The following is a 16,454-nucleotide window of genomic DNA, read 5'->3' on the forward strand; positions in this document are numbered from 1 at the left end:
TTTTTTTTCATATTTAACCCTAAGCAACACTTGAGGAGGCATTTGACCAAGACTATCAAACACATTTTTTCATAGGATGACCAGCAGTTAAAACAGGACTCTCAGTTTTGCAACTCAGAGGCCCGTGTCCCAGGAATCCCCTCGCGCACAGGTAAGCCAGATCACCCTATGTCATGATCAACCTATATTAGTCCCTCTCTTCCAACCCCTCTGCAGCTCCTTCCTCCTACAAGAATCAGTCTCTTCAATTGTCAGATTCAGTCCCAACCAGTTACTGATTCAGACCCAACCAAGAAAACCTTCTATAACGAACTGTAATTGAGAATTGTCTTGGTTCTGTTTCTCAGGCCCCATTTAATACGCCTGGAAGAGCCTTGGCCAGCTGCTTGCCTACTGAGAACTTATTCTTGTATTGGTGGGAAATCCTGCTACAGTAATCTGACCCCTCATCCACAGCCTTGACAATTTGCCATGCCCTTCTCCTACTCCCATGTGGGAGCAGTACCTGCTCCCTTGATGCAGGGATACAGTACCTGTATGCCTTGATGATGGTCTGAGTCCTTTTTTTGAAGTGATTTAACTTTCCACCTAAGAGCTTCCCTGATGGCTCAGTGGTAAAGAACCTACCTGCAGTGCAGGAGACTCGGGTTTGACCCCTGCAAGATCCCCTGGAGAAGGAAATGGAAACCTACTCCACCCATTCCAGTATCCAGTATGGATGTGAGAGTTGGACTGTAAAGAAAGCTGAGCACTGAAGAATTGATGTCTTTGAACTGTGGTGTTGGAGAAGACTACTGAGAGTCCCTTGGGCTGCAAGGAGATCCAACCAATCAATCTAAAAAGGAAATCAGTCCTGAATATTCATTGGAAGGACTGATGCTAAAGCTGAAACTCCAACACTTTGGCCACCTGATGTGAAGAACTGACTCATTGAAAAGACCCTGATGCTGGGAAAGGTTGAAGGTGGGAGGAGAAGGGGATGACAGAGGATGAGATGGTTGGATGGCATTACCAACTCAATGGACGTGAGTTTGATCAAGCACTGGGAGTTGGTGATGGACAGGGAAGCCTGGCATGCTGCAGTCCATGGGGTCTCAAAGAGTCAGACATGACTGAGGAACTGAACTGAACTGACCAGTATTCTTGCATGGAAAATCCCATAGAAAATCCTACTTTGGGGCAGTTGCTTGGCCTGTGGAGGCATCACTGCAAACTTCACGTGCCATTCTCCCTGCGTGCATGGGACCAAATCCCCCCGTTTCATAAGGTCACCAATTATATTAGATTATGGGCTGCCTTAATGACTTCATTTTAACTTATTACCTCTGTAAAGACCTTGTCTTCAAATAAGGTCACATTCTGAAAGACTACTAGGGTTAAAATTTCAACATATCTTTTTAGGGGGCACAATTTAATCCACAGCACATGGCTTGTACATTTGTCACAAGTCATAGAACTGTGCACTCAAAATGTGTGCCGTATACTATAAAGTCAATTGTAGAAAAGCTTGACATCGATGAAAATTTTTGTTGTTGTCATTGAGAGTTATGTTTTATTCAGTGGGAATTTGTAGGGCCTCAAACCCGGGAGGCAGCATTTCATGTAACCCTGAGAGACTGCTTCAAGGAGGCGAAGGGAACAGGAGTTTTGCAACAAAAGGCAGAGAGTCTGAACATCAAAAGATTATTGTTAATTAAAGAAGATCAGATATGTCAGGCTAAGAAATTTAGCACTTTTCTATACATGGGAAGATGCAGAAGTCTGGGCTCACTGAAATCATTCCTTTGATAAGCACCTCAGCTATCTGAAGTCAGTATCCTGTGTTTTCACATTGTGAGCATCCTCAGGGGAAATCTGACATGTAAAATGCATATTAGAGAAGAGAAATCACCCTCTGTCTCTGAATACAATAGTGCAGTATAAGGTGAACCTTGATTTTGTCCTGCATTTTCCCCAACTATATTAAACCCAGCATATTAAACTCAGCAAATAGATAACTCTTGTCACATTCTTCCTCATACAAGAACTTAACCAGCTCCTACTGAATGTTGCTTATACCTTACATAATTCAAGTGAGTTCTTAATGAAGAACTGACTTTTTAAATACAAGGATATGAATACAGAGTGGCAAAAATGTAGGATTCCAAGTGATTTTAAAACTTGTTACTTTGGTCTCATCAGTGGAGTTCAGTGTTGAAGAGTATATTATTTCAATGGGAGGAAATCTCACACTAATAAATTGATATCAACTTTATAAACCAAAGACTTATAAAGTGAAAAACTATCATAAAGGTCAAAAAGAATACCCTCTTTTTTGGAGACATGGAGAGGTTTGTGCTGTGCCCAAGATCACACAGCTAGAGACTAGAAACCACATTTCCTGAAACTCAACTCAGAAGCTTTCCAAGCTCCGGCTCTGTCTACGCTCAGTTCTTGCTATTTACCGTGTGAAATGCAAAACAGAGAAAGAAGAGTCTAACACAGCTACCACAGGAAAGGGAGGACAAAATTTCATGTCCAAGAAAGTAAAGCTCTAATTGCTTTGTTCATGGAAAATAGATGGGGAAACAGTGGCTGACTTTATTTTGGGGGGCTCCAAAATCACTGCAGACGGTGATTGCAGCCATGAAATTAAAAGGGGCTTCCTCCTTGGAAGGAAAGTTATGACCAACCTAGACAGCATATTAAAAAGGAGACACTACTTTGTCAACAAAGGTCTGTCTAGTCAAGGCTGTGGTTTTTCCAGTTGTCATGTATGGATGTGAGAGTTGGACTATAAAGAAAGCTGAGTGCTAAAGAATTGATGCTTTTGAACTGTGGTGTTGGAGAAGACTGTTGAGAGTCCCTTGGACTGCAAGGAGATCCAACCAGTCCATCCTAAAGGAGATCAGTCATTGAAAGGACTGATGCTGAAGCTGAAGTTCCAATATTTTGGCCACCTGATGTGAAGAGCTGACTCATTTGAAAAGACCCTGATGTTGGGAAAGACTGAAGGCAGGAGGAGAAGGGACGACAGAGAATGAGATGGTTGGATGGAATCATTGACTCAAAGGACATGAGTTTGGGTAAACTCCAGGAGTAAACAGGGAGGCCTGGAGTGCTGTGGTTCATGGGGTCACAAAGAGTCGACACGACTGAGCAACTGAACTGAACTAAATTGCTTTGTATGTTAAAAATGCAAGAATAAAAAAAAACAAAATTCACTCCAAAATTCAATAAATTGTCTTATTATGTTTTTATTGTGGATATGCAGTTTTTCCCAAAATTTCTGTCATGAGGAGTTGATGTGTAAAGGTTTGGAAAACACAGATAATTCTGTCTTAAATGGTTCTACATCTACAATTTAAGTATATTTGTAAGAGTTCATACATGTACATGCATGTATGCCCAGTTGTGTGGAACTCTTTGTGACCCCATGGACTGTAGTCTGCCAGGCTTCTCTGTCCACAAAATTTTCCAGGCAAGAATACTGGAGTGGTTGCCATTTCCTCCTCCAGGGAATCTTCCTGACCCAGGGATTGAACCCCTGTCTCCTGTGAGTCTTCTGCATTTCAGACAGATTCTTTACTGGACTGGTTAATTAAAATACACTCATTTTTCTTAGACTGATAGAAAGTTTTTTGCTTTAAACCTAGTGAAGACATAGAGAAAGAATGTCATAATCATTTACTACTTAAAGCAAAGTGAAATTATTTTGCTTCATTAAATAATATTTTTAACCAAAGAGGCATAGTTACTGCAAAATAAATTATCTGAAGATCTAGTAATTTGAGATGTGATCTGTATGTAATTCATATATCACACACACACAGATATATTTGTATTCATTCTTTCATTTCTTAATTCATTTATTCAACAAAAATTTGTTGAGCACTTATTATGGGCCTGTCTCTCTACCACTTGGTTTAAAACATAAAAATACAAAATGTTCTTTCTGTTTCCTTATCAGAAATTGTTACTTAGACAGTAACAACTGTTAGAACAAGATAACTCCAGGCCATCTGTCAAATGTCTACCATTATCAAAAGTCTTCCTGGAGGGAGTTGCTACTTTGGCTTACCTTACCAGCAGTAATTTAATTTTTCCAGGTTTCAAAGTGTTCTAAATGCCTCAGACACAGCAGAGGAATAAAATAAGATCCCTGACTCTGGTAAGTTTACATGCCATTGGAAGAAACAAAAATAAATAAATATATAACATAACATCAAGTAGTACAGAGTTCAAGAAGAACAATGAGTGTAGTAGAAAGACAGGGAGAATGTGGTGTGCTGGGGTGGTGGGTGGGGGGCGATTTGTGGGAGGGTACTGCTATTCAAATAAGACGGTCCAGAAAGTCCTTTCTGAATAGATGACATTTGTACAGAGACCTGAATAAAATAAAAGCAAGGCTGTGTATATCTTGGGAGAAAGCTGTTTAGTCAAAGGAAACAGCAAAGGCAAAAATGTGATAGAAACATATTTAGTATATTAAAGCAAGGAGATGAGTTACAGCAAGGAGACCAGTGTGGCCAGCTTTCATGGAAAGGGGGAACGTGAGAGAAAATGACTAAGAAATGTAGACCTTTGTCTTTGCATTTTAGAGTCACTGTTATGTGAGTGTTCTGGAGTGTTCTGGAGGGTTCTGGAATAAGAAAGGGCACAATCTGATTGGCTTGCTTTGTTTTCTGTATGCAAATTAGGCTCTAGGCGAACAAGAGTAGGAGATGAGTTGTAAGGCTTTTTGGTGGCTGTCCAGGTGAAAGCTTGGACAAGGTTGATAATGATGAAGCATGGCTGAATTTTTGACATATTTTGGAAGTAGAGCCAAAGGATTTACTAGAGTGTTCTGGGTATAAGGAAAAGAAATGTGACAGTTGGTGTTGAGTAACCGAGTAAATGGTGGTATCTGTCACTGAAATGGGCAAAACTGGAAAGAGGAAGACATCAGGGTCCAGCCTCAAGGGCATTGGTAAGTTTGAGATGTCCACTAGACATCTAAATGGAGATGTCAAATAGATCCACACTTGAGTCTGGAGTTCAGGGAGAACTCACAGCTAGAAATAAAGATTCAGGAACCACCATCCTATTGACAATTTTTAAAACCACAGGATTGCATGAGAGCAACTAAGAAAGGAGTGTCAATTGGAAACAGGAGGGCCAAAGACTGAATCCTCAACATTTTATGGACCTGAAAGAGGAGGAGTCTGACAAGGAATGGCCAAAGGAGAATCAGGAAACCTGGAGAATGTGGGATTCAGGAAAACAGCAGAAGAAAATGTATCAAGATGGAAAAAATGATCAACTGAGTCAAAAGAGGTGAGAGAACAAGGTAAGGACTAAACGCTGATCACATGGAGATGAAGATGGGGCTAAGACCTTGACAACTCAGCCGGTATTAGTGATCTCCATGAATACTAGCAGTGACTCCTGAATGAAGTAAGTGGGAGAGGGAATGGAAGGTAATGGCAATGTAGCCAACACATAGTAGAAATATTTGCCAAGAGTTGCTCAGGGGGGCGCCAGTAGTAAAGAACTGTCTGCCAATATAAGAGACATAAGAGATGTGGGTTCGACCCCTGGTCAGGAAGATCTCCTGGAGGAGGGGATGGCAAACCACTTCAGTACTCTTGCCTGGAGAATCTCATGGAGAGAGGAGCCTGGCGAGCTACTGTCCATTGCGTTGCAAAGAGTTGGACATGACTGAAGCAACTATGCATGCATGTACGTGCAATAAACCAGGGGTCCCCAACCTCCACAATCTAATGCCTGATGATCTGAGGTTGAGCTGATGTAATTAGTAATAGAAATAGAGTGCATAATAAATGTAATGCTCTTGAATCATCCCCAAACCATACCCAGGCCCATGGAAAAATTATCTTCCATGAAACCGGCCCTGGTGCCAAAAATGTTGGGTACCACTGCAAGAACAGAGATCGGTGGTAGGAACTAGAGGAGAAACCCTTTCATACAGTCAGATTTTCTAGTTATAACTGTAAAATAGTTTCTGCCCTATAAACAATTTCATGTTGCTGGGAGTTTCTACATACACAGGCCTTTTCTTAAACTATAAATTTTAATTTTCTTATTGGTCATGGTAAAATAAATTTGAGTTCAGGATGCACTTTTGATATCTGCAAATGTTCAGCAGGAAAAACTGCTGAGAAATGTAAAGCAATATTTAGTTTCATTTAAGCCACCCAGCCAACTCCAGGAGTTGGTGATGGACAGGGAAGCCTGGTGTGCTGCAGTCCATGGGGTCACAAAGAGTTGGACACGACTGAGCAACTGAACTGAACTGAAAGCCACCCAGCATCTGAGAGTTCTTCTGAATTTCCCAGAGGATATAACCATGCACATGCACACCAAAACTCAATAAATACTAGTTAGATTGAATTTGACACCACCAAATACAGAGAAATTAAGGGTTAAAGAAATACCAAAACAAAATAACTGAGTTTGCCTGCAGATGAAGATTCTGCCAAGAAATCTTAAAGACCACTTTCATAAAATGTGGTACAAAGTTGAAGCAATTATGTGGGCAATTTTGATAAGATACATCAAAATAAAATTTGGGAAAGCTAGATAAAGCTGGACAAATTAACCAAATCACCCAACTGAAAGAGTGATGGATGGGGGCAATTTCTCATATTCTTATTTTATCCCTTGTGTTTTATATAACAGAAATAAGGACTGAGCTCTTTCCAAAATGTTATATTAATTCTCCCTGTAATCATTAGAGATTTTTTTCCCCCCTGAGTTGGGCAGTATTCACAAAATCATTTCCTTTAATTAGAATGATTTTGACTGTATGCTCTGGGTCAAACATCTCCTCACTGTGCACTCAAGACTCCATCCTCAGGGGAGGAGAGACAGCCTCATGTCTCCAGAGCTCCAGAGTGAGACCACCCCTCCCTAGCCTTCATACATGATTCAGGAGCCCTGAATTATGGGCTAATTATATGGGTCAACTCAAGAAGCTCTAACTCCTAAGTGACCTTCATTGCCTCTAACCACCCCCATCTTGTCATATCCCTGGCTCTGTTCCAGTCCCTGACTCTGTCCTGAAACTCTTCTGCTGTGCCTTCTGGGACTTGAGCTAGACATCGTCAAAACATCCAATCACTTCAACTCTCCTCTAGGGCTTTACCGCCCTTCCTAAAGAAAGGGAAAGAAAGAAAGAGAAGTCGCTCAGTCGTGTCCGACTCTTTGCCACCCCATGGACTGTAGCTGACCAGGTTCCTCCACCCCTGGGATTTTCCAGACAAGAACACTGGAGTGAGTTGCCATTTCCTTCTCCAGGACTGCCTTTTCTAGTCCAACAGATAACTGGATCTCCCCAAGGGCAAGCTGCCCCTCAAATCCCCTCAAGAGGTGGTGACTTTCTCCCCCCACCTCATACCCTGAGCAGGGAGCTTAGGAAAAGTCTTCCTGGGTTTTCACTTCTATGCCAGTCTATTCTTCCTAAAGACCTAGCTTTGCATTCCTTTTGTATCTCAAAAACCTTAGCATCCAGCTCACTGCCTTTCCCTCTCCATTTCTCTTTTTTTAAATATTTACTCATTTGTCTGAGTTGGTCTTAGTTACAGCATGTGGGATCTTTAGTTTCGGCATATAGGATCTAGTCCCCTGACCAGGGATCAAACCCAGGCCCCCAAGCCTTAGGAGTGTGTAGTCTTAGCCACTAGACCAGCAGGGAAGTCCTGGTCCCAGTGATATCTTTATTCATATTAATGATGTTCCCAGTAGCCCAACTCTTCGCTCATGAAATGCCTCTCCGCCATAATCTTCATCTGAACAATTGCTCAATCACAGACTCCCCTGGTCATAACACAGGTCCTGTCAAAATGAATAAATGCAACTCCTCCTTAACCTCAATTTCAAAAATTCTATTCTCTAACAAACAACTATCCTGCTGCTCCAATAAAAAAAAAAAAAAACTTCATTCCTTTAACTCCGCCCCCTTTCCACTCACATTTCTCAGGTCTTCCTTTCCCCTTTGACCCAAACTTAAACACCGTGTCAATCATTGTAAACCCTCCGCTGTGAACACTCTCAATCTCCTGCTCCTCTATCACTTTGTAACCCATCTTTTGCAAAACTTGAACCCTAGTCAAGCTCATCTCTCTACCTTCTCTACACTTGATCTCTGCAACTAAATGGGGCAAGAGTAAAATGCAGGGCGGGGGGAGGACATGCTGGTTGGTCTCATTTTAAATTCATGGCTTCCGATTTCAAGTGGTCTCTGTTCCTGCCCCCGAATTATGCTACATTCCCTTGGAACACCTACTCCGTCACTTACTAAATGACCATAAGATACCTTCTCCTCTATCCTGGACTTCCCTGGTCATTCAGATGGTAAAGAAGCTGCCAGCAATACAGGAAATGGGGGTTCGATCCCTGGGTTGGGAAGATCCCCTGGAGAAGGAAATGGCAACCTACTCTGGTATTCTTGCCTGGAGAATTCCATGGACAGAGGGCTACAGTCCATGCGGTCACAAAGAGTCGGACATGACTAAAGCACCTAACACTTTCTTTCCTCTATCCGGAATCTTTGATGACATCGTTCCAACCTTTCATCACACTCTCAAATAATAAGCTTTATTTTCACTTCACTAAGAGTATTCAGATCATCAGATGAGAACTTCCTCAAGTTGACCCACCTACCTTCATTGGCCCCCACACACTATAATTTTCTCCTGTTACTATGATCAGTGATCCTGAGAGAGTGGTCCCCAATGCAGTAGCATCAGTATCACCTGGGATATTAGAACTGTAAATTCTCAGATGGACTCAGACCTACTGAATCAGAAACTCTGGAGGCGGAGCCTAGCAATCTGTATTCTACCAAGTCCTTGGAGTGACTTTGGCACATGCTAAAGCTTAAGAGCCATCTGGGAAACATTTTGCTTAAAAGTCCTCCCCCAGAAACTGTTTTTAAATTTTAGGGGATAAGAGATGGACGGCAGAAGGTGTAAAAACTCCTCTAAGTGATTCTAATGGGAAGTTTTGAAAATCACTGCTATGACTCAATGGTCAACACACGTATCTAAGGACAACCTTTCAATATGATCAATAGCTTCCTCCACCCTTGCCTCCTCAAAGACTTTTCTCCAGCAATTTCTTCTTCTTTCTCTCTCTCTCTCTTGAACCTTTGATTTTTTTCCTCTGCTAGAGCATTCTTATCTCCCTAAAACACTCTATTCTACCTCTTGCTAAAAAAAAAAAAATTCTCTTGACTCTATCTCCAGTTACTGCCCTATTTTTCTATTTATCTTTATAGCAAAACATTTTTTAGAATGGGATCTTTTTGATGCCTTTTGATACAAAGCACTATTGAGAGACACCTATACTAATTATTTCCAATGCATATCTTTCCATTCCCATTCTCATTAAACTCAGTATGATCAGCTTGTTTCCCCACTATCCTAGGAAATCTGGACTGGCCAAAGACAATAATTACCTCCATGTTACTTAAGCCAGTGGTAAAGTCTCAGTCCTCATTGCACTTGATTTATCAGCAGAAGCTGACACTGTTGAGCCTTCTCTCCCACTGGAAACACTTCCTTCATTTTGTTTTCAGGAAACCATCTCTTCTTTTATCTTTTTTCTCCCTGTCGTGCTGGCAACTCCTTCTCTGTCTCCTTTGTTGATTTCTCCTTAGTGTTAGAGTCTCCAGACCCATCTTTGGTCCCCCTCTCCTGTCTCTCCACACTCATCCCTTGGTGATCGCATCTCATTTAATAAATTTAAAGACCATCCAACACTAACATCTACAAAATTGCTATCTCCCAGTAAGACCTTGCTTCTAAACTCAAGACTGATAAAGCCATCTATCTATTTACCATGACACCTCAGACTCAAGTGAATTCAACCTCAGACTCAACTGAACTGAACAGACACCTCAGACTCAACATGTCCTAAACTGATTGCTAAGCTTTCCTCCAAACGTGCTGCTCCTTCCACAGTTTTCCCCATCTCAACCAATGGCCCCTTTGTCCTTCCAGCTAGGAGTCATCCTTGGTCCTTGCCTTCTCTCTTTGGTTCACACACACATACCCTATTCAGTCTGCCAGCAAATCCAGTTTGCTCTACTTTTCAAATTTATTTGGAAATTCAGCGTTTTTTATCACCTTCCCTGCATCCATCTATAAACTATCATCTTTCTTGCCTGAATTAGGCAACAGCATCCTCACTGGTCTCACGAGTCCATCCTTGTCTCACCACAGTCTATTATTAATTAGCCCAGCATCCAGAGAGGTGCCTTTAGGATATCTCAGCCCTGGTCACCTTTTCACACAGAGCTCTCCAACAGTAAGAGCGAGGGGCTTGACATGTCCCAATAGTACCATCCAGTTCGCCTCTGATGTTTCTGGGTTCAGAGCAGGGAGAGAGGGTCTGGGGTGGGAGTGGACTGAAGACATTTGGCGTGCGCTACAAGGCCAGATCCTGGCTGACATGAAGAGGAATAACAAGGATGTCCCAGTGATTACGGAGGAGTGATTTTGAATACAAGGTTAGCAGAACTTGAAAATCTTGCCCAGTGTTAGTAATGCAATCTGTTTAGCTTTATCCAAACCCAAGTGAATCTTTAGAGATTTAACTGAGTTTCACCGCTGATGACTTAACATTCCTATTCAAACAGGTAAAGTCTAGCAAGACAGAATTGCCTTCACATCGCACATCTAAAGTGAATGTTATAAATGTTATAAAGTCTATAAATCATTTCAGTTGCTTAATTAGACATAAAGCCAGATCTCAAAAATGTATAGCAGAAACAGCTTTAGTCTGAGATATGTGATTAGTCAGTGTTTTCTATCTGCTGGCAGTATACTGATCCTCCATTTTGTGAGTTTGTAGGCGAAAGTAATTTTAACTCAAGTAATTTTTCATGGATGAATTCTCAGCACGTCAGTGCCCTTATTCTTGGCATGTGGAAAAACCCAAAGTCCTGCATTTCTCTCAGCCTTTGGATCTATAATTTGCTCTATAATTTTCTTGCTCCTTTAGTTCATCTTCCCCTCATTGAAATTAGAAAATTTTATTCTTTTGTGAATGAAGCCCTCTTGACACCAACCTACCCCAAATGCAGGTAGATAACCCATAAATAATTTAAAGTTAAAAGAGCTGTCACTCTGAGGATTTCACTTGAATCTTGTTCTTAGAAGCTTCCTTTCATGTGAGGATCTGAACACTTTTTTACCAACATTATTGGATGATGATACCTGACAGTCTTCCTGCAGGTACCTAGGCCTGCTTTGAAAGTCTCTACCTCTGCCTTAAGCCTGCCAGGAGGACTCCATTGTTTCCAGAGAAATAAAACAAAGCTTTGTAAAGTTTTTCCATTGTGGTGGTTGATATCATTCCATTGACCCGCTGGAATGTCTTTTATACTCTGGTAGAAATGTAGGACACAATTAAAGTAGGCAGTATCTAAAGTCGATGCCCATTTCACATACCCATATCAAGTTTACACATATAAACTGATGTGGCAGAACAATTATTTTCTTTCAGTTCACAGGAGGATCCATAACTCCTCAATTTATTATAATGGGATGTGTTTACTTGGTAGAGATCTGAATGTGACAATCTGAAATGGATATTTAATATGGACCTAATTGCTCCACAGGTAAAATTAGGTGCCATTCCCTTCTCCAGGGGACCTTCCCGACTCAGGGATCGAACCCAGGTCCCCTGCATCGCAGGCAGATTCTTTACCATCTGAACCATGAGGGAAGCCCTCCTAATAACTTATATTTCTTTTCTGATTAAGAAGTCACTTTAAAAAATAACTTTTATTTTTGGCTACACTGGATCTTCATTACTGCGTGGGCTTTTCTCTATTTGCAGTGAGCAGAAGCCGCTCTCTAGTTGCAGTGCCCGGGCTTTGCGTTGCAAAAGCTTCTCTCGTTAACAGCACGGGCTCTAGGGCACTTGAGTTTCAGGAGTTGCAACGTGTGGGCTCAGCAGTTTCGGCTCAATAGTCATGGTACATGGGCTTAGTTGTTCTGTGGCATGTGGAATCTTCCCAGATCAGGGCTCAAACCCATGTCTCTTGCATTGGCAGGCAGATTCTTTATCACTGAGCCACCAGGGAATCCCAGTCACTTTTATTTATTGTTAGAAATGTGGAATACATATAAATGCAAAGGAGTCCCACGTGGCAGTCATGGAGATGTGTCACTCAGATGCCTGTTCGAAGAAGGAATCATTGCCCAGACTCCAGGAATGTGCCTGGCTGACCACCTCCAAATGTTATCTCCTTCGGTAGGCATCCATCTCAGGTTCCCAAAAGAAGTCCTGCTTATCTCAGGGCAGCCCCCAAACAGGAACCAAGTAAGGCCATGGTGGCCAAATTTATGGCAATCAAAGTCAAGGGAATGGTTGACACTCTGCCTTCCAATACAGGGGGCATGGATTTGATACCTGATCAGGGAACTAGATTTCACATGCTGTAACTGCAAACCCCATGAGCCACAACTAAATAAATATTTAAAAAATAATACCTGTGATGGATTCATTTTGATATTTGGCAAAACTAATACAATTATGTAAAGTTTAAAAATAAAATAAAATTTTAAAAAAATAAAATAAAATTTAAAAAAAATAAAATAAAAAATAATATGATTTTAAGGACTAGCCATGGATTAGCCATTTCTGCCCAAAGCACCCTCTTCTAATGGGCTGTCTTTGCTCCTGAACTCCTGCTGACCTGGGATGGACCATCTACAACACAATCTGACAGTTCCCTTGCTTAATATTCCTTCCTCCTTTTTTTTTCCCCACCAGTGTTAACCCCAATAATTCATTTTTTATTTTGATCGAGGTCAAATAATACACATAACATAAAATTTACCTTATTAGCCCTTTTAAAGTATACAGTTCAGTATCACTCACATTGTTGAGACTGAAATTCTGTACCCCTTTAACAGCTTCCCATCCGACCCTCCCCTGACCCTGGCAAGCACCCTTCTGCTTTGTGTTTCTATGAATTTGACAACTTTACAACAGTGTCCCCAACTTTTTGGTGCCAGGGATTGGTTTCGTGGAAGACAATTTTTCTATGGACTGGGGTAGGGGGACGCAATGGTTTCGGGATGATTCATGCATGTTACATTTTTATGCATTTTATTTCTGTTATGATTACATCAGCTCCACCTCAAATCATTAGGCATTAGATTCTGGAAACTGGAGACCCATGCTGTAGATGACTTCATGTAAACAGAATCACACGATATTTGTCTTTTTGACAAATACAGAGTATAACGTCCTCAAGGTTCAAGAATGTGTCAGAATTTCAATGCTTTCTTAAGGCTGAATACTATTACATTGTATGTATTACCTGTATTTTGTTCATCCCTCCATTTGTTCATCCAACTCGGGTTGCTTCCACCTTTTGCCTATTATAAATAAGATTGCTATAAGGGACTTCCCCCAGTGGCCCAGTGGCTAACACTCCGCCTTCCAATACAGGGGGCAGGGGTTTGATACCTGATCAGGGAACTAGATTTCACATGCTGCACCTAAAGATTCCATGAACCACTACTAAATAAATATTTTAAAAATAATATAATTTTAAAAATAAATAAATAACACTGCTATGGATATGGGTGTGTAAATACATCTTTGAGACATTGCTTTCAATTCTTTTGGACATATACCCAGAAATGGAATAGCTAGGTCACGTGGTAAAGATATTTTTAGGTTTCTGAGGAAATACCATATTGTTTTGCATTCCCCATGGCAAATGTTAAAGATTGTACTTCCTCCACATCCTCATCAACATTTGTTATCTTTTAATTTTATTTTTTGATAGCAGCCATCCTAATGGATTCAAGATAGTATCATGCTGTGATTTTGATTTGCACTTCCTTAATGATTAGTGATGTTGAGTACCTTTTCACATGCTTATTGGCCATTTGTACATCTTCTTTGGAGAAGTGTCTATTTAAGTCCTTTGTCCATTTTTTTTTAGTTGGATTATTTGGGGGGTTTTGTGGTTGAGTTGTAGTTGTTTATATATTCTAGATATAAACCTCTTTTCAAATATAGAGTTGGGAAATATTTCCTCCCACTTCATCGGTTATCTTTTCGCTCTGTTGACTGTGTCCTTTGATGCACACATGTTTTTAATTTTGATACAATCCAATTAATCTATTTTCATTTTTGTTGGCTGTGCTTTTGGTGTTCTATCCAGGAAATCATTGTCAAATCTGACGTTATCAAGCTTTTCCTCTTTTGTATTCTAAGAGTTTCATAGTTTTAAGTCTTATATTCAGGTCTTTGATCGTTTTGAGTTTAACCTTTTAGTGTATGGTATGAGATAGGGGTCTAACTTCATTCTTTTGCATGTGGATATAAAGTATTCCTAACACCATTTGTTAAATCCTAATAGTCCTTCTGCACTCCCAACTTTGTCAGTGTCTGCTTCCCAGATAACCCAGTTAGCACATCCCTGAATCAGAGGTAGTGACTGCTAAGGTTCTGTATCTATCCTCCCAGTCCTTCACTCTCTCTCCTCTTTCTTTCTCCCTACCACACACACACACACACCCTCTTCATACTGCTGTATATACTGCTCTTTAAACACAATGATATGTATATGTTTCTGTTTTCATTAGATATTTTCAGCACCATTAAGTTTAAAAACTCTATAGTGACTCATTGTGTGGAGGCACCACTATATGCTTAAAGAAAGTGAAGTCGCTCAGTCGTGTCCGACTCTCTGCGACCCCATGGACTGTAGCTTACCAGGCTCCTCCCTCCATGGGATTTTCCAGGCAAGAGTACTGGAGTGTGTTGCCATTTCCTTCTCCAGGGAGTCTTCCTGACCCAGGAATCCAACTCGGGTCTCCCGCACTGTAGGCAGACGCTTTACCATCTGAGCCACCAGGGGAAGTCCTTATCTGCTTAAGCAATACATTATTTTAATGACCATATTTTAAAAGATTGCTTCTTTTTTTTTTTGAAAACATCATGTTTCCTTTAAAAGATTGACCTGTGAAAAAGTATATGCTTGAATTCTAGAAAGAAAACTGTTCAAAACGTATGACTATTGTTTCAATTACTATTTTCTTTCTTCCTTTACAGACTTTTGTGTAAAATCCGTAAAAATGAGTATCTAGGCTTCCATACCTTAACTAAAAATAAAATTCACTACAACCTTCCTATCATAAACCAGGAGATCTAAAAGTGAACTTCATCCAGTCTGGTTGGAACTGATGGGATTTTAATTCCTTGAGGCACAAGATGCCCTGGGATGGCCAAGCTACTTAGTGCTTCTTTTATTGTATTTGACCTCAAGTCTGACCAATGCTAAGATACCCATTCTCCAGCAGTCTCCAAGCTCTCTTTGTCTTGAATCTCTTTGGTCTAACTCCAAGAGTCTACTGACTTCACTGGGGGCTAAAACTCTGAAAGGTTCCTATTAATAACAGCAGGGCAGGACTAACTACAGGCAGAGCAACGCCATGGAAGACAGGAAACCAAGTTGCCTCCTGGCCTTGCACTGGCTCTGTAACTCTGGTTACATCACTAACACATTCTCAGCTGTGTTTTCCCCTTCTCAAAGTTATCAATTGTAATCACCTTCTCCTCAAAATTGTTATGAGCTGCAAATAAGGTAATAAGGGAAGTAACTTATAGAGGATATGATAAATTTTTTCATTGTTTTTCTTAATAATTAACGAGTGTGGAGCAAGTGTGTAAGTAACCAGCAAGTTCAGTTCCCTGGGCTTCTTGAGGAAACGAGGGCAGGCAAATCTCAGTGTTCACAGGTAACAAGCAACTTCACTCATCACAGCTTGCTACATGTTCGTCAAGCTGAGTCAAGGCTTCCAAACACTACTCACTGATGGGCTGATCTGCAGGTTTCAGTCAACCGCAGCTTTCTAACCACCACTGAGTATCTGCAACAACCAGCAATGAAGATTTTGTTGAGTCCTCAGACATTCAGCGGTGCCCTGCAGGTCTAAGTCCTTCTCACGGAAATAAATAGAGGTTCCAGGGAGGGTCGGCAATCCCCTGGAGGAACAAGAAAATTCCATTTTTTCCAGGCCATTTGATACTGTCTAAGAGTGATGTCACTAAAACTCAGAAGTGAAGGAAGTGCAGACTGCCTTCCTGACTCTCGGGAAAAGTTAGCTCCACTGTAAAATACCAAAGGGCAGAGCCAACCTGGAATTCTACATCCTCCAGCATCTTCAGTCTCTGAGGTATAAGAAACAACTCCATCTGAGGACGTTTCCACATCCATTTGACTCCTCTTCACTCCCTCCCCCACCCACCCCCATTGCAATCAAATGCTTCTGAAATTAATGGACTCCAACGGATTTTGAATACAGAGACGAAGAGAACGTTCACCGTGGTCCCTCTTTGTGATTATAAGTGCCCATGACTCTACTTTAGTCAAGAAAGGAAGAAGCTGTTTTCTGCTTCCTGTATTGAAACACCTGAAATATGACCCTGTTTAATCTCTC

At 41.0% G+C, this 16,454-nt stretch overlaps 1 protein-coding gene across 2 annotated transcripts in view; it reads left to right on the top strand.

Moving 5' to 3' along the window:
• Positions 1-16,454, top strand: part of CYYR1 (cysteine and tyrosine rich 1) — a 176,558-nt gene that overhangs the window by 139,846 nt on the left and 20,258 nt on the right. The window contains exons 5-7 of one of the 2 annotated variants that reach the window (XR_009494501.1): positions 76-151; positions 4,089-4,150; positions 5,088-5,295. Coding sequence is in view for 1 of the 2 variants with exons in the window: in XM_059886924.1 (XP_059742907.1) it covers positions 76-80 (5 nt within the window). In the remaining variant the exon portion in view is untranslated. Of the gene's footprint in view, positions 1-75; positions 157-4,088; positions 4,151-5,087; positions 5,296-16,454 lie in introns of those variants that run through there. The other variant, XM_059886924.1, reaches the window with a different exon arrangement.

The sequence above is a fragment of the Bos taurus genome, chromosome 1, assembly GCF_002263795.3.
Source record: "Bos taurus isolate L1 Dominette 01449 registration number 42190680 breed Hereford chromosome 1, ARS-UCD2.0, whole genome shotgun sequence".
In the NCBI taxonomy this organism is placed as follows: domain Eukaryota; kingdom Metazoa; phylum Chordata; class Mammalia; order Artiodactyla; family Bovidae; genus Bos; species Bos taurus.